The sequence below is a fragment of the Halyomorpha halys genome, unplaced genomic scaffold (assembly GCF_000696795.3).
Source record: "Halyomorpha halys isolate HHAL.00 unplaced genomic scaffold, Hhal_1.1 Scaffold239.1, whole genome shotgun sequence".
In the NCBI taxonomy this organism is placed as follows: Eukaryota; Metazoa; Arthropoda; class Insecta; order Hemiptera; family Pentatomidae; genus Halyomorpha; species Halyomorpha halys.
The window spans coordinates 423,157-442,556 of record NW_027114928.1 but is presented as its reverse complement, the minus strand read 5'-3'; the positions used below and the strand labels follow the sequence as shown (position 1 = coordinate 442,556).

Sequence of the window (19,400 nt, the reverse complement as noted above, 5' to 3'; positions counted from 1 at the left end):
ATACTATTTTAATGAGCCAACGTTTCGCCCCACGTTGCAGGGCTTCTTCAGGGCTATTTTGACGGTAGTCAAAAAAAAAAAAAAAAAAAAAAAAAATGAAAAATAAAAAATAAATCTGCACTACTACAACATGTGTAGGGTCAGAGGGTTAAATATTTTGTAAGGAAGTACTGTTTCTAGACCAACAGTGGTGCAAGGAGATTTTTGGTCAGGATCACGCTCGACCACCAGGGCGACTGACTCACGGCGACAGTAATAGAATAAATAATTATCTGCCGAAGCGGGATTCAAGCCCGGTTCCTTGGAGTTAGTAGCACAGCGCTTTACCTTTGTGCCACTCTGCTTTCTATATGTAAATATTTTGCTGTTATTTTACAAAAAAATACCCATTATCTATTTTTGAGGTGTTATTTTTCATACTAATATTTATTTTATTTATTTAATAATATGTAATAATATTTTTTTTCTTCACTTTAAATGAATTTAATAATAACAGAAATATTATGCTATCGACCTACCCTGTTTCTATTCATTTCAATCAGATGGACCATGTATAATATAAATAAATTTAATTGATTCAAAAAGAATCATTTGAATCGATCTTTAAAATACATCGATTTATTTATATTAAACTTCTATATTACGAATTATATTAACCTTCGATGTATTCAAATTTCACTATCACTATGTTTATTTAATAATAAAAATCAAATTACATAGATGTAATTTTTTTTTTAATTGTTTAGATCTAACAAAAAAAAAATAAGAAAAAAATCAATTTTAATTTCAACATTAATTCAATCTCTTGAAATTTATATTTTTAAACATTTTATAATATTTATTTTTGCTGCCTTTTAATTGGGCTAACGTGGAAAATACCTGACCATTTCATTGGCACCCAAGCTTGGCCATAAGTGGTTATCGGTTTGATGCAAGAATTTGAGAATAAATCTCAACTTTTCTAGTCTAGTTAAACTGGGTTAATAAACAAAGTATATTACTTGCCCTAGAATTCGGGGTCCTAATCAAAAGATTTCGCACATCAATAATGAACTGAAATTTCTTTTCAGAATATTTCCTAAAAATCGAAAAGTGGAATGTATAAAGACAAGTTAGTATAAATTACCTTAAAACAATTTCTAAAATTGGTTGAACCTCAGTGTTATTATTTTTTTTTTTTTTGTCCTAGCTTCATTTACATTAAAAACGACAATCTAATATTTTGTGACAATAAAAATAATAATAAAATCTTTACGGGGTAAAGTTCATGATTTTTTTTTTCAAGAATGTACATTAGTACACAATCTTATAAGACGTAAAATTACCCTCAGCCAGTGAGCCTTTTGGGCGCGTAGGAGCGTGGATAGTAATGAGCGGCTGGGACCCAGCCCTGCCACCCACACATAAGGCCTTGTAAAGGAGGGGATTATTTCATACAGCAGGTCCCTCTTGTTAGGGGATGTGGGCCAGGATTTATCTCACCATATGTTTGCCTAGCTCTGCCATTACAGCACCATTGAAAATATGGAATAGTCAACTAACTTGCTTTTGTGCAATAGCAAGAGAGTGAGTGTTCGGAGATAATATATAGGAAATCAGGGGAATACATTCGCAGATATAAATTCGAATGAAATTAGTTCGATATAAGTAAAACCTCTTAAGAAAGCATTTTATCTTCATTAAATCAGGGATGAAACAAAGGCTTAATTATATATGGCCAATTATATTTATACATTGATTACATAAATTTACTTCTACTATGTTATAATTTTATATTTATTACTTTTTTAGGGTTAATTATAGGTTTATATTAGGCCCATCTGACAATGGCTAATGTCATTTTCAGTATAATAATAGCAATAAATTTACGATAGCCTTATTATAATAAGGATGATATAAATAGTTATAGGTAAAAATCGTGACATTTAAACAGTTATAGTAATATTAAGGACCACATTGATCACCAGGTGCAACTCCGGAGTATAAGGTATTAAAAAACTCTAAGAGGTAATCCCTCCAATAATTAAAAATAAAATAAATTAGAAAAAGTCTACTTCACATTCGACCACTAATCGAGTTCCTGAAAAAAAATCTACCTCCAAAATATCAAAGATATATAATACTTCATTCTCGGCGGTCAGAACACTCCAAAAACAGGAGGACCCTTGCGCAAAATCATCTCCTCCATATGATATGCCTTCCAGAGCATTAAAAGACATTACATTAAGAAGACCTCCCACAGACTCGAGACAGCATTTAAACAATAAATACACTCATAATCAAATTTCACAATAGCAATTTTCTGAATATTTTAAAAACGCTTAATAATGGAAGAGAATTAAGATTTGCAAAGTAAAATTTAAATTATAAATTAATGGTTAACCAATACGTTAAGAATTTATACTAATGGCCAATTTATAAGTATAGTTTAATTAGCATTCGGAAAAACTAATATTCCAAAAGATAACTGATAAAAATGAAATCTTTATAAAAGTTTTTTTTTGGGTTTAATGTAATATTAAAAACAATTTGTTTACAATTAGTAAATATTGTTATGTTTACTTTATTTGTACAAAATAAATATTTCATAAATATTCATAGAAGGGCTTATCAATGGATATTATTATAAGGATTCATAATTAGCTTATTGTTTTAAATAATTTGATTGTTTGTTTGTTTAATAAATGTTTCATATTATATTATTATTATGGCACTACGGTCTTGCAAGAATCCGGGTCCCCTCCACAACAGCCAACCAATCTACACTGTCTCTTACTTTCTTCTTCCATCTGCCAAGCTTCAAGAGCTTCAAATCCTCCACATCGTCCAGCCATCTGATTCGGGGGATGTCCTCTTTTCCGTTTTCCATTTAGTTTGCCAGAAACCATATTTTTTCGGTATCCTTTCATCAGCCATCCCCTCAACGTGTTCTAACCATCTTATTCTTGCTCTTTTAGTGAACGGCACTGGTGCCACTTTAATGCCGCCCGGGTTCTTGCGGCGGCAATGACTACATCATCTGCATATGCTAATAATGAATATGAATATAAAATAATGAGACAGTCTATTGCAAATGGTCCCTCCTGGATTAGTTCTGATTGAACGGATAGCTAATTCTAATGTTATATTAAATAGAAGAAGAGCCAGAGGATCCCCTGTCTCAAGCCATTCCCCACAGAAAATTCCTGGAACAGCGAATTTTCAAGCTTACATTGGCAGGTAGTGTTCATTAGTGTCTTTTTTACCAACCTAACTAGTTTTTTTTCGGTATGCCTACCTTTACCATGGCTTTAAAAAGTTCCTTTCTGTCCACACTGTCATACGCTTGTTTGAAGTCCACGAATAGCAGATGTAAGTCTATGTTATACTCATAGCACTTTTCGATTGCCTACCTCAGGGTGAATATCTTGGTCAACTGTCGATCTACCGGGCCGGAACCTTCTCTGGTATTCTCCTATAATATTTTCCATGAAATCGAACACTCTTTTATGTAGAAGCACTTGCAGTATTTTGTAGGTTGTGCTTAGTAGAGCAATACCTCTATAATTATCGCATATCAGCTTGTCTCCTTTCTTGTGTATAGGACATATTGCTGCTCTTGTCTAATCTTCCGTCCATATCTCCCAAATCAAATGTCGTTCTTCTGTACAAATCTTGCTTACAACAAATATTTAATAGAGTATAATATATTTTATTTCATTACTCCAACTCTGTTTCAAGGTGTATTTATCAGGTAAATGAGTATCATTTTAGTTACCAAGCTCCATTTTGATTATGAGAGTTGTTTTATTAGCTAGTATGCTTCCTGTAGTAAAACATATGTAATAAAGTAAATAATAAATAAATCTGTATGTTTTAAGATTTTAATTTAATATGATTGCAAAATATCTGACAGTGCATGACCATGTTAGATTTTTATGTACTAATATCTATATATTGTTACTCTATTTAAAATTTTTATTATTTATACTGTTAATTTTAATTGCATCTTATAATTTGTGAAGGAAAAAAAAGAAGTATGTTGAAAGAAAAAAGAAATTATTTAGAGATGTACATAAAAATAATGAAAACAAAATTAAGACTAATAAAAAGGGGGGAAAATGAAAATAAAATTGTGGTTTGGAACAACCGATATCTTTAGGTTTCTAGCTTTTTACGTAATAACGTTGATTGCCAAATGATAACTTTTACCTGAAAAATCAAGAACCATGTACCTATTCTCTTTTTTGAAAACCTTAAATTTTTTATTCAATTTCATTTTCAATTCTATCTTTCTCAGAAGATGGAATTTGGACATTGGTTGTTATTTTGCAACGTTGTTGCTCCTAAAAACAGATATAAGGCTGGTGTAAATGGATGATAAGTTGCAACAGGAGGATTTCTGGCATGCGCAGAGAGTTGTTAGTAGGACCAACTTTCAAGCAAATCCTGACAGTTTGACAGTACTATCACGATAGCAAATAATAGTATATATGATGGGTGTGACAGCTCTTATTATCACTATCACAGTCATCGTCGAATCTTAGTTTTAGGATCACGATATGTTTCTCATTGGTTAGTAATTGAAACTAAGACATTTAATTTTTTTTTAATCCAAGTTTTTAAATTTAAAACAATTGTTGACACTATTCAATAATATTGTTGCAGGTTTATTTTTAAAAATAAATTTTATTTAAAAGGTAATATAAAGCCTCAAAATGTGGAGAAAAAGTGAGATGTGGCAATTTTTTTTTCAACCTCAAATAAATAATAAAAAAGCATCTGTTAATGTTACAATATTTTTAGGTTAGAATATTTAGATACGAAGAATAATGAGATAATTTTCATAACTAGTTTTATAGATGTATCATTTTAATACGCCAGATAATATAAAAATTGATATAACCCCCATCGAATGGTTGCGGATTACCGATCTTTAGATTATGAGAACGAACTATCTCCGGGTCCCAATAATCTACAGGACTATCGTGAGAAAATTAGCAGATGTGTGCAAAGGAGATGTGAGGGTGAGCTACATAATATTTATACTGGTTGAAATTTGCAAATGTCCAATATATAAAATATAAACCTTCAGGTACAATAATTAAAAGATTCTGTTAAACAATAAAAGATGAGGTATCTCCCAAAAAGGTTCGGTCCTTGCAGGTGGCTTGAGCGTTTAGCTACCTTTAGAGGTTTTTGGGAAACACCTTAGGACTTCCCAAAAATATGTTTTAGTTAGAACAAATATTTAGACAAAGATATGGTAAGAATCTCCACGGTGTTTCTTCTAAAAGTAGCTACAAACACTCAAGCATGTATGACCATTTGTAGCCACCTTGAAAATAAATGATACAGCGCTAGCAAGGAGTGCATTTTAATAACAGGTTATTTCTATAAGAAAGCAAGATTTAACTTATTCCAGGAATATAATGTCCACTTCATGTTAATCCATTTATTACCTCCTTGGCCTACAGCTGCTCTTTCACTCTTGTAGTTCAACTTAGGGTTACAATAGAAAAATTAGTTACTTCCCTCTTGTTTCCTTGCACCTTGATAGTGTACGATAATCCCTTCCTAATGTTCCGACTCTCCCACTTTAATGGAATTTTCTTCTCAAGATGTATATACAGTTTCCTTTTTATGGATCTTCAAATCCCTGCTTCTGCAACAATTCTTCTTTCGTTTGACGCGATGATAACAAATACAATATAGTAATTATTAAAAATTAAATATGCAATATTAATTTTCAGAAAAAAATAACATCATGCGAACTGTCCTTTTACTGCTTCTTACACAGCAGAACTCGGTGGCCCTTCTTCTTCAACATGTGCTGGCGCGGCGCTCTGTCCTCCAGTCGCTTTTCTTCTTCCACTTTGCCACTTCTTCCACTTTGCCACTTCTTCCTGCTTTGGCAACAAGTTCACTCTATTTTCACTGTTGGTGAGGATTCTTTCCTGATTCCTCTCCTCATATACATGTCCTCACTCCTCCAATTAACATAGCATACCTATATAGCCTATTCCTTTTCATGGCTTCTGATAATCATAGCTGTTTTTTACAAATATCTCTATTGATGCCAAGAGACCATCTGGCTACCTTGACACAATAGATTACTGTGGTCTTTGGCCTGCTTTAACATATGCTGCCATTGGAGTTTGTTCTTTGTGATCGTCTGCCACATATCTTCTTTTCCCCTGGGGCAACCTTCGTTCCCTTTGCTCCAATGGGGAATGAATCAAGTAACAATCATCAAGTATAGGTCGGTTCCCCTGGGAAGCTGAGTGAACCTGGTTAAAAAGAACAAGCAAGTCCTTGGGCCGTGAAACAAATATTTAAATACTCTCATGGGAACGACGGGAGGAGGAGAATAGGCGGGAGTTAGAGATACGACAAGGTGAGTTAGGATAGTCTGAATCTGGAGATGTTGAGAAGACAAGCATTTAAAAAGCAATAAGGCTCCTAGGAAGGATGAGCTTCCGGACGATCTATTGGCGTATGGTGGAGAAGATTCTTAAATAGGTTCCTCTATAATATAGTGATGAACATATGACACACTAAAGAAATAAGCGTCGGTTGTTACAAAACAATAACATGTACATTATACAAAAATGGAAATGGGTAAACATGTCATAATTAGCGCAGCATTTCCTAATCAACTTGCTATAAAAAAGCGTTTTCAAGTATAATTTACCTAAACTATCTTTCCTCCGCAGAACATAATATCGGGCTGAACTAGAAAGTTTAGGTTAAAGCTTCATGAGAGGGAGATTACAAAAGTAGAGATTTCCTCAGTGTAGAACATTTTGGAGAAAGCATAAGATGCTGTTGCAGATGATTTGAAGAGGCCATTGCTTTTAATGGGAAAGTCAAGCAAAGTTATACTCCAGACATATAGGTAGTTATGATAGAATTGTTAAAGGTAATACTTTCAGACCATTTATACAAACAAATAGCTGTCATAATGTCATCAACATGGCTATGGCATATGCAATAAAGAAATCAGGAATTACAAGTCCGATAAAGCTGCAATTATTCTGGGTTCCGCAGACAGTATGGTTATTATCAAAAACAGGTTTGGGGTTATAATATGAGCAAGGTATTTCTTGAGATTCAATAAACAGGAAACCAACGCATTGAATGAAACGAAAAAAGTACGTTGCAGGAACTCATGAAGTTGCCTAAGACCTCTTGCTGATTGGGTATAACATATTTAGGAAATTTGGAGCCTGAATCACATTTGAACTCTAATAATGACACAGAAGTACAGATTCTGAGAAGGTTCTAGCAGCCAAAAATGCTACCCTGAACTTCATAACCATTTAAAAAATAGATCTCCTCTTTAAATAAAAAATAGATTAACGGTGATAAACATCTACAAGAAAACTATCAGAACCATGTAAACTTATGAATCAGAGAGTTGGGTGGTAACAATAGCAAGAGAAGCCCATCTCTTTTAAATTCAACGCCGCATGTTAAGAATAATATTTGACCTTTAGCAAAGAAATGGTGAAGTAGGGCCGAATCTACACATAGTTAGTTTTTTGGGGAATTGTGTGTGAACCTTGAAATAGTAAAAATGATCAACGTTGGACGGCTCTAATGGGCGGACATACTGGAAAGATGACATCAAATCAGACCTCAAATCATACCTCAGAAGATACTGAACCAAGATCCTTTTGAGATGGATGGATATTGAGTCGACCTATGCGAGATCCATCTTGGGTGTTCATAATTGGACGCCAGCAGAAGTCAACATAGTTAACTAACGGAATTGATTGTAGAATTTCCTGATATCCTAAGATTTACGACGCCATGAAAGAAGAAGAAGAAAGGCGAAAGTACATCCAATACCCATCTCACTCTAGTATGGTCATACCAACTCAGCCAATACAGTTGTATAGCACCTCATAGACATTAGTAAATAACGTTCAAAATCCATGTTTTCCCTCCATAACCTAGAACAAGCCTCACAGGGTTTTCTGGATGCAAACATTAGCAATGTATAAGTTACTCCGACTTACATGTCTAACTTCGTGATAGTTCATGTCATCTTTTCACTTCCTCAGACACAGAATTAGTATTTTATACGCGTTAGAAGATACCCTAGTTTATGGGTCAGACGCTAATTCAGAATTTTCGAACAAATTGGGCAAGTAGCAACCATAGGCTGGTAATGCCTTGTTCCTTCTAAGACAGTTTTTATTGTGTTTTAACGTTTAACGTAAAATCAGTGCTTCTTTCTTTCCTTTTAAAAGTAGCACAAAACACGTAGAAATACCAAGTTAATCAATATATGTAATCAATCAAAGAAATGTGTCCATATTTGTTCCCTTTTCCATTCAGCTTCTGGGTTTCCACCTCGGCAAGACGTTTCTATGTCATAATCGATTCTTTTTCTTAGACAGTTTTTTGCTCATTAAATAGCAATGAGTATTGCTTTTACGGCTTCATAAATCATGGATATGTTGGTTCTATTATAAGCAATCCTAAACTATCATATGAATTCACTACCTATCATAAATCTGATCTACGGTTTCACGTTTTTTTGAACCGCATTGCCATTTACCAACCACTCTTGCATGATGCTGTGTAAGTTGGTTAAAAATGAACGCTGCAACGATATTTTATATTTTTGTTTGTATTATATTTTGTTGAATATTTTATATTTATAAATTAAAATGTTTGTTCTAGAAAGGTATGGTGGTAGGGGCATACGAGAACAGTTGTTCTCCCACCGGCGAATTCAAACTGACAGCTACGGGATGCAAAGTTGATGAAGAATGTGGCGGCAAGATAGTATCAGTACTCAAAGGGTAAGTATATTTCGAATTAAAATAAAAAAATAGAAAAAATAATAACTACATATTCGTATTAATTTTAATATTGCTATCTTAGAAGTGGTATAGATGTAGCAGTTGCTTACAAGGATTCAGGGAACAAATCATTTTAATAAATATAACTTCCGAATGTTCTAGCAAACATGTTTAAAGATTTTCCAAATCCAACGCAATAACATCACGAAATATTAACTAATACTATGTTATATAGATCGTAGACACAAAAGATATTTGAAATAAATCAGTGGAATATGAATAAAATTTAAATTTATTTTCACTCAAACCCCTTAGTTTCTAACCTTGCATCCTCTTCCATTCCCGACAATCCACCGAGGCGCCTGAAAAGAAGATGGCCACGAGACCAGCTAATGTAAAATGTTATTAGAGTGCTACCAGCGGGTAGTTGATCTACACGTCTGTAACACTCCATTTTATATACAGTTGTAAATTTCAATAAAGTTATTAAAAAAAAAAAAGAATTTCAGATCAAATTTGAAACAAGGAGGCGTTCAAATAGTCTCTAACCTTTCTTCGGAGTATCATGCCTTGGCAGTAGCAGGTCTCGGTCCAGAGGACGCAGGATACAACGAAGCAGAATGCCTAGAAGAATGCAAAGAGAACATCAGGGTCGCCGCCGGAGTTGGTGCCAGAGCCCTTCAGAATCAGGTGAGTTGTCATATTTTCGTCCCAACAATGAAAAAATTAGATTATTGAAACTTAATGCTGAAGATATGAAATGGTAAGCATACAATTCTTATTAAAGGCAGAAAAACATAATAAGCTTTCACTAACTCATTACAATGCAGCAAAATGTTGCATTTCTTAAGTGGAATATTAGTTTTTATAAACAGTTTAAGCTCGGCTCATTTATGATTCGAATCGGTCTTTGAGCTATTATTTTTTTAAAACCAGTTGTGCTCACACAATATGTTCAAACTCGACAACGAAAAATACATTAATATTCTAGTTTAATAAATTAATGCTTTGGAGGCCTAGCAATGTCCTTCGTATCTGCAGCCTATGCACTCTTTCATAGCCTCTACTAGCTTCGATACAGGTATTGTGGTAGGAGTGAGAACGCTGGGATACAGATATCCCTGTTACTCCTAAGCCGACACCTGCTTACAATCTTACAATATATAAACCGGGAATGTTTTTATAACTCACGATGGCAGGTTAAGTGTAGAGGAGTTGGGGGACCACACTCGCAATGACCTTGCAGTAATTCATTATTTTGATTGTTTGCAACATTAATCCTCTGCTAAATTATCATAAAACTACTCTTTTCCACAGAAAACCGATTGCAAAATCTGAAATTATCAAACACGGAAACTTTGAACAATGAGTGCAAAAAATGTATTAGTAGAGACTGCGCTCGAGTGTTGCTGAATAGAGGTTTTAGCTAAGATCAAACCGATAGACATATTTTTTGAAATAAGTTTTTGTTAAAAATTGGAATCTGGAAATTCTCGTTATTTATAAATCATCAACGAAACTGTATGGGCTGAATGTTTCAAACATATTGCTTATATGTCAGTTGAATGAGAAAGCCTGAAGTTTACCGCCTTTGGAAAAAAAAAAACAAAGCTTATTATAGTATAAATATAAGAAACATATTTTATCGAAGTATTAAACCAATATTGAAATAAAATAATCCCAACAGAACATAGGGATGATAATGGTGGAAGGGTTCACTTGCAGCGAGGCAGCTGCAGAGGGCGCTGCGCTTGCAGTGTGGCGTTACCAGGACCTCAAGGATAAAATCAATTGGGCTCAAGAGTCATTTATAGATCTCTATGATGATCCTGATAGGTAATATATATTATTTTATCATACTACAAATACATTACTTTCCAAACCCAATTAATTTTTTTTTTTATTGTAAAAACAATTTACAAAAACCATGGATATAACCAAAGATAGAAATTTCTGATGGAAATATCCATCATTCAGCTATAGCTAATTATAAATGTTACCCATCTCTACATATCAATAGCTGTAAGATTTTAACAATCAAAACAAAAATATAATTACAAAAATCTCATAACAATATTACAAGGTATATTTTTTTGTTTGTGAGCGCGGTGGCACCGTGGTAACTCCTAGAACCCGGGTAGGAAGTCGGCTGGGCAGAAAATTGTTGTTACACCGTAGCCGTGAGTCAGCCCTGTGGGTTCTGGAGCCCTCCTGGGATCCACCCAGTCTCATAAATTGGGCAACTTTTGTCGGGTAAAATTCTGGCGGTCGAGCGTGATTCTGGGCAAATCACCTCCTTGCAAAACCCTACGTCTAGTAACAGTACTTCCTTAAAAAGTACTAAACCCCTGGGTTGTGGCGGTACAAATTTTACAATATATTTTTTTTCAATAATTGTGTTATGTTTCTAATGCCTAATATAAATTTTAGAGAAGTTATTCCTATCTCATATAAACCTACGGGCCACTAAGCAAGAAATTGAACCGCGAATGGCTCACCCTCTCTCCTGGGACAAAGAGAAAACCCCATTGGAAAATATTTGTTAATAAGGTTTCTTAATAGACCATTCTTCAGGCACTTTAACAAATAATTTAACATTTGAAACCTATCAACTAACACTAAAACATCTGTTAAGGTAACAATAAGTATATTAATTTCTTGTAGTAAGAAGAAAAAATATTTATTTCTAATTTAATATGGGATGCTTACCGCGGCATGCCCTAAGGTTCTCGTGTACTACCGCTTGGAAACCACTACTAAATATGAGGACCATACGAATGTAACTATGAAGACTATTATGAAATAGTGGGCGTGGGTAGCTCATTGGTAAGGCACTGTTCGAATCCTACTGTGGCAGAGAATTATTTTCTCTTCAACTATATCCGTAAGACAGCCCTCTGGATTCGGGAGCCCTCCGGGGTCCATCAGGCTCATAAAGTGAGTATCCTTAGTTGGGTAAACATTTGGCGGTCGAGCGTGATTCTATCCGAATCAGTTCCTTGCACAACCGTTGGTCTAGTAACAGTACTTCGTTACAAAGTACTGAACCCCCAACCATGGGTTGTAGTAGCACAGATTAAATTAATTATGTAAATACAATTTTGGATGTAGTTTGATTTCAATGAATCTTCTATTTCATACATTATATCTTCTTATTCAATAAACTTTGGATCAAACGTTACACGATTCGATATACCAGTATACTGGTCAGGATGTGTGCGCAATACTTGCCTCATGTAAACATCTGGAGGCACTGAGAAGATATTCAGCTTCCCGGACTAGCGCGTCTTTCAATAATTAGTCGAGCCAGTGCATAAGGAACATGTCAAAGTCTAATAGGACGCGTGAGTAGAGTAACACTAAAATTCAAAAAATTACATGAAACAGAGGAAATTCTATGAAATTATTTCTGGTGGGATACCACAACGGTATTTCATTAATTTAGGTATCTTCAGAAATATGTAACAGTAGCTCTTAGGAATTAAGATCCTTTTTTAAATTTTTTAAACTTTCAATCATATACACATTTGCGACGTTTACTCCGGTTATTCTTTACATAATTGAAGTTATAATAAGCAAATCAGCTATTATTTCCGTCTAGCTACATTGACATATTTCTGAGCATAATAGAATAATTAACATGCCAGTAGACAGTCCAACCTAACGCCGTGACAGTCAACTCGAATCGTGTAAAAACACCTCAAGACCAATTGGAATTTTATTAGAGGTTGAACCCTAAATCAGCGTCCTATCATGTTATGAGAATTCGGATTTACATTTATAGAGCATATCACGCATTTGGCCAAACACAATTTCTTCATGTTTATTTTATTTGAATATTTACGTTTTCTTTATTCTTATAGAGATGGGTGGAATAGTGGTATCGAAAAAGCCGCAGCACAGAACCTTGCGCGCAAGCTCGAAGAAACACCGGCTAATATCATGACTCCAGCGAATTTCGCTAAGGTAATTGTAAATATTAACAGGAGATAATTGTAAAGTCTATGATTTTGACCGACTTATAATATTAACATATTAGACAATTATTAGTTGTCCTAGTGGAAGATGTGGCAGTGGAAAAAGGTTATTCAAAAGTGTACCAACTTCGGTGTATAATAAATAGTTTAGTTGTATGAGATTTATACGTCAAGACTCCTATGTCCCCTACCATTTCCTAAGTTTATCTCTTATCTTTCCGGACTCTGCATCTTCCTAAATTTGGTACATTTTCAATTATAATATTCAGGACTATACTTGTTATTAATGTTTTTTTTTCTATTCATTTAAATTTATATTATTTTATTTTACTTTGTTTATTATTATATCCTTTTATGTAACACTCTATTGTAGTCCTACCATACTTTATAACGTTTGTATCTTGACACATTTAGCCTTTATGAAGTGGGGTAAAACGTTGCTGTATAATAAACAGTTGTATTACTATTTTGAGCAAACTTTTCTGGCCACCACACGGACCTCCGTTCATTTATAAATTTATCTTCAAAATTCCAATGGAATAACTAAGAAGGTAAAAGTTAACTATGTATAAATATTACATAGGAAAAATTTTCAGCAAAAAAAATTATACCAATACAAAAATAAATTATAAATACAATGGAGAACTATTGAATATGAAAAACATTTACTCTTGTTTTCACTTCCAAAATAATAAATTTATACCATTTGGGCATAGTATTGAACTAAATAAAAAGACATAAACATTAGAAATTGAGCAACTGCCCTGTTGTTTTTTTATTGAATCTTTATTGAAATTTACAACTGTATATTATATAATATATTCTGTAAATTTTATCTTAGTTAAAATGGAGTGTTACAGGCGTGTAGAGCAACTACCCTTTGGTAGCACTCTAATGACATTTTACATTAGCGGATCTCGTGGCCATCTTCTTTTCAGGAACCTCGGAGGATTGACAGAAATGGAAGAGGATGCAAGGTTAGAAACTAGGGTGTTTGAGTGGTTATGGAGTTTGTAATGGAAGGAGCGATATTTGGTTCGGGCTAGATCGGTTACATGGCGAACATTAAGGTCTTTATGTATGATTTTATTTGTGACAAAGTAAGGAGCATTGAGGATTTTACGGAGTATTTTGGATTGTAAGGATTGGATACGAGAGGAATTCGAAGGTTTAGTGGAGCCCCAAAGCTTAACTCCATACGTGCAGATTGGCCTTATTACAGTCATGTAGATCAGTCTTTTGTAATGTGTTGGAAGTTTTGACCGTTTGTCTAGTTTAATCTTGCTGTAATAGTCGAAATCGACGTGCAGTTTCCTGTTTTTTCAGTCTTGTGTGAGGATTCCAGTTTAATCGTTGGCCCAAATGTAGTAAGAGTAACATTATTAAATGAAACTGTAGGGCAGTCGGTAGGTTTACGACGAAGGGATGATGGGATTTGTTGAAATTTATCTTAATCCTCCAATTACGACACCATTCTTCGAGGGCTGTGGTATGGGATTAGAGAGTTTGGGATACAATTAATGGGTTATTATTAATTGCGAGCACACCTGTGTCACCGGCAAACATGGTGAGGATAGTGTTAGGATTGGTTGAAATGTCAGGTGTATAGACAGTGTATAGGATGGGCCCGAGGATACAACCTTGAGGTTCACCAGCGGACTGAGAATAGAGGGATGAATAGGAACCATTGTGGTTTACTTGGAATAATCTATCAATGAGAAAGGGACGAATGATGATAAAGTATGTAGGAGGTAGGAATTTACGGAGTTTGTAAAGCAGTCCCGGGTTCGAGTTCACAAATTCTTATAAAGGAAACATGTATTTACATGGCATTTGCCTCTATCAAACGGTTCCATAAGAATGCCGACCTTTTAGATTTAGGTATTTAATATTGGATTAATAACTCATTAGAGCCTAATGATTTCCTTCCGATATGTAGGCAGCATTGGATAACCTTTGTCCCTGCGGAGTCCACGTTGAAGTAAGAGACAAGGAATGGATAGAATCGAAGAAGTTGAACGGGTTCCTGAGTATGGCGCGAGGCTCTTGTGAAGCACCACTATTACTGGACATCGCTTACTGCGGAGGTGGAGAAGGGGACAAACCTGTGGTCCTAATTGGTAAGGATGCATCCACATTCTTATGGTTAAACTGTATGTTATTTTTCTAAAACCTACGATAAAAAAAGGTGATAACAATTCATTATATGGTAATTATCATTGTTTAAAAAAATAAATTTATTGAGGCCCTTGTTGTTGAGTGTGTTAATGTGCCATCTTAGATATCTCAAAACTGGAGCGGTGTAGGTTTGATTCTGGCCGGGGTGGGTAGACTTCTGTTTCGAGGCGGCCCTACTGAATGAGAACTCGAGCTTCCCACTCTGGTTAGAACAGTATGGTAGTCTGTGGAATAAACCCCTTCCCATCCCACCGTATATCAGAAAAGGTCAGGGAGGAAAGTAAACAAAAAATAAAGCACAAATTTATCCATGTTTTTTGTGAAAGTTATTCCAATTTTTGGATTGATTGATTTTGATTATACAGCTGAATCAATTTTCGTTAGTATACAATGAGATAATATACGTAGATTATTAAATTTTGGACAGGTAAAGGAGTGACATTCGATAGTGGGGGAGTGTGCCTGAACAAGTGCGTCCCTATGTTCGAGATAGGCGGCGCAGACATGGCAGGCGCTGCTGTAGTTGTCGCTGTCATGAAAGGCCTGGCCACTCTAGGTGTACCGGTCAATGTCAACGGTAACTATTTTCTTTGTTTACAAATACCAATATAAATTTTGATAGTTTTTAACACGTATTGAAATCTCAAATCACTTAGCCCTGATTCCTCTTTGCGAGAACATGCCGGGCGGTATGGCGATGAAGCCAGGGGATGTGATCATGTCGCACTGCGGAAAATCTGTGCTCATCGAGAGGACAGACCACGAGGGGAGGGTCATCCTGGCGGATGCCTTGTCCTTCTCTTCCATCTTCAACCCCTGCCTCGTTATTGATATTGCAACCCTCAGCCGTGAGTAAAACATTTCTACACAACATCCTAACCCTTTTAATACTATCCTTACCAAGATCTCTTCATATATCGTATTTTCTCAATTAATACAGGAGGTATGAAAATAGCTCTAGGCAGCCCAGCAACTGGTGCCTTCAGTACTTCGAACTCTGTCTGGGTGGAACTCGTCAGGGCTGCTGCAGAAACGGGGGACAGGGTCTGGAGGTTCCCCTTCTGGAAGGCTTATGCTCGGCATATGACAAGTAAGTTAAATCCGTCCAACCAGCATATTACATGAATCGTTTATAAAAAATATTATTAACACTCCAATATAACAAGGAACAATATTAACGACAGATGTTCGGCAGATCACAGATTTGCAGATGTGACCAACACAGCGCTCTATCCTGGAGGGGATCCATGCACTGCTGCTGCATTCCTTAGGGTAAGTCTATGACTACTAATTCGCTAAATTTAAATGAATTAGTGTATTTTATAATTATTTTAACATATTGATATTGTTTAGCTACAAAGTAATCAACGTATTGATCAGTAACTAAATGGCGATACGATTTGGAAATACGTTAATACAATTATTTATTAATGAAAGTTTTATTACTGAAAATAATAAAAATGAGTCTCACTGGAAGAAATTGTGATCAATGTGTACATGATTCCTATGCAAAATATTCAAAAAATAAATATTAACATAGTCCTATATTCAAATATTATTTTCCTAAAATCGAATGTAAAATTTTATTAGAACATCAGTAGAAGTTGAATATATTGACTCAAGAACAATCCAATACCAAGAGACGTACTGTACAGATTATAGTTACTATTTATTTTTCTAATTTGTTCAAAGGAACTTTTTTCTCTTTCGAGCTTGCAAAATTTCTCATTTCTTAAGCAGATATCAAATTTTAATATTGACAAAATAAATATATCTGCATAAAAAAAAAAAAAAATAAAAAAAGGAGTTTCTTTCCAAAAGCATGCACTTTTTAACACAAATAAAATGTTGTTTAATTTGTCAAGTCCTCTTCATCTTTGCTATTGTGATAAAGGTCCGTTTTAATGAATTTTATTTTGTTTTTGAGGTATTTTTTTTTTTTACTTTTCCAGTTAATATAAAAAAATCAATACTGCAAATGTATATTTTTAGAATTATGGGGAAATAAAGTTTTTTTTCCTGCATATCATTTTATAAAACTTGTTTTTAAAATTCGTTTATGTAATTTTTTTAAATATTTTAAGTAGAATGCTTTAAATTATGTTACATAAATATTAATAAGCTATGTACGAAATACAAATTAATAATTGATACTAATAAAAATATTTAATTAATTGATAAATATCCATCAAATTTTCAATCGACAATACACTCCATGATTTGGATTAATTAGTAATACTTATAACGTTATAGGGGTTATTAGAGAGTTACTAATGAACACTATTTTTGCAATCGATTAACTTTTTTTTGTAAACAATGTATCAGAACGACTTAAAATCTTTAAGTGCATATAAGGAATCATTCATAAAATCAATAATCATACTGAACACTAATATGAATGCCCAGGAGTTCGCACCTTGCGTTGACTTCGTCCATTTGGACATCACCGGTACAGGTACCGTCCACGCTGGGGAAAACAGCCCCTACATGCGGCAGGGACTGATGACCGGGAGGCCGACCAGAACCATCATCCAGTTTCTCTACCAGATGAGCTGTCCTCAGGACAAACCCTCGCCCTGCTGAACAGAAAACCAGGATAGAATAATACCCAGCGTCCCTCGTGAGGCAGAGAGGTCTCTCAAGGAGGAAGAAAAGTGAAAAATCAAATAAAGTTCTTTTATAAAAACTTGTTGTTAAATATTCAACATGAAAGACACTACTTAATTAAACTGATCACATTTACACTACAGCCTATACACGGTAATCGAAGAATGAAAGAAACAAAACAATTAAAATAACGTATACTTATAGAATTAATAAAATAACTTACTGACTTCATAAATTAAAAAATAATTGAAGAAAAAGAAAAAGTGAAATAAAATAAATCAATATTAGTAATAAAAATTACAGGATCGCATAGATTAGTCTGGGCTTCGATATTGAAGATGAAGTTGGATTTCTTAAGTTATAACAAATTATAACTGGAAATGCATTTATGTAAAACGTTTTTTAATGAATGCATCAATTGAATTCTATTGTACTTCATGTTGAAAGATGCATCTTGGTTTGTAAGATATAGATAAACCCAGAGGCATCTATTGTGATTATTGGCACACTGTTTTGGAATGATTGTAATTTCATTCGTTTTGTACAGAATTCTACTTCCTAGAGTTCATAGTCGTCCATCAATAATGTCCTTGATGTTGTTTAATAAATGATAATGGTTGTATCTGGTTTTAATCTAGATTTTCTATTGACGAAAATAGCATTGCCAAACTTTTGCATAGGTTTGGGTTAATTTGAAAGAAATAGATGGGTTCAACCAGTACACAACTTCAGAATGTTTCCACCCATTCAAGAGTCCAGCCATGGAAGATGTTCGCAGGATCGTGTAGTAGTGGCTTTAGAAATAAGACAATTTACAATAAAAAAAGGTCAATACAACAGAAATATAAAGAAAATGTATATTTAATAAGAAAACTTTTTGAGATCTACATATAAATGGCAAGCATGACATGCATCTATCATGTAGGATAATACTATGATCAATAGACCCTCAAGTACCATGGATGCCGTCTATCCCAGTTTATTGTTGTACAATTCATTTTTAAAGTAGGAGAACCATGATATAAAATATGCTGCCACACAAATGCACTGTTTATTTTAAATTTGATAGCTGTCAAAAATTATATTTTACAGATATGAAATAATGAAAAAACTTTCGAATATAATTGAAGTATCATTAAAGATCATTAAAAATAACAATGATATTGTAAATTGAAAGTTATTTAAAAAAATATATATTTTCTATAATAGAATATAAGCCGCCTCTTTAAAGATTATTTCGAGAAAAACTGGGTTCAAATAATCATCCCCGATTCTCCTAGGTCTACATATTATCTTTATATTTGTACTTTCCTCATTCGTTAATATAATTATTTTTGTAGTATTCAGCTGGATGAAATATTAACAATAACAACAATTATTCAAGTAGTCTCAACCTTTGTTAACGCCATAATATAATTACGTTGTAAATAATTGTAAATAGTATTTTTAGTATTTAGTTTTATAGTTTTAGTTATATAGTTTTATTAGTATTTAATTAAGTTACATTTATTTTTATTTGTATTGTTTTATTTAGATTTAGTTATTTGAAAAGAAAAATGTGTAATTATATTTGTATGTAATAATGAGTAATAGAGACAGTTGCTAGGGGTAATCATTGTTACTAAAATGCGTCAACTACTTACGGACCGACCATCTTAGTTTTTTTAGAGCAGTTGCGGGTAATTAGTGGCCCTGATAGCGTCCTCAGCAGCCCTGTCTGCGTTTATAGTTTAATAGTTTGGACATTTGTTGAGTGTTTTAGTCGTTATTACAGTTCGAAACCAGACCTTTTCTGCGTTTCTGGCCTTTGAGTGCAATATGAGTTGTTGCTAATCAATCGGCT

General features: G+C 34.0%; 1 protein-coding gene across 3 annotated transcripts; it reads left to right on the top strand.

The window, feature by feature from the left end:
• Positions 1-4,762: 4,762 nt before the first annotated feature.
• Positions 4,763-17,667, top strand: LOC106680012 (cytosol aminopeptidase). Of its 3 annotated transcripts, none has more exons than XR_001343057.2 (11): positions 4,763-5,006; positions 8,674-8,795; positions 9,305-9,485; positions 10,483-10,631; positions 12,659-12,761; positions 14,712-14,892; positions 15,378-15,527; positions 15,607-15,798; positions 15,891-16,040; positions 16,135-16,222; positions 17,357-17,497. XR_001343057.2 is itself a non-coding variant. In XM_014419468.3 (11 exons), exons 1-11 carry the CDS (start codon positions 4,923-4,925, stop codon positions 17,531-17,533), a joined length of 1,566 nt encoding a protein of 521 aa, XP_014274954.1. In that variant the 5' UTR covers positions 4,763-4,922; the 3' UTR covers positions 17,534-17,667. The 3 variants fall into 3 exon arrangements, 1 of the variants encoding a protein (XP_014274954.1); XR_001343056.2 differs by having other exon boundaries at positions 16,117-16,222; XM_014419468.3 differs by having other exon boundaries at positions 16,146-16,222; positions 17,357-17,667.
• Positions 17,668-19,400: the final 1,733 nt, after the last annotated feature.

Coding starts and splice junctions, on each gene's coding strand:
- LOC106680012 (XM_014419468.3), top strand. CDS start 4,923: ATGAGAACGAACTATCTCCGGGTCCCAATAATCTACAGGACTATCGTG. Junction 12,762..14,711: donor CTCCAGCGAATTTCGCTAAG/GTAATTGTAAAT, acceptor TCCGATATGTAG/GCAGCATTGGATAACCTTTG. Junction 16,041..16,145: donor TTATGCTCGGCATATGACAA/GTAAGTTAAATC, acceptor GATGTTCGGCAG/ATCACAGATTTGCAGATGTG.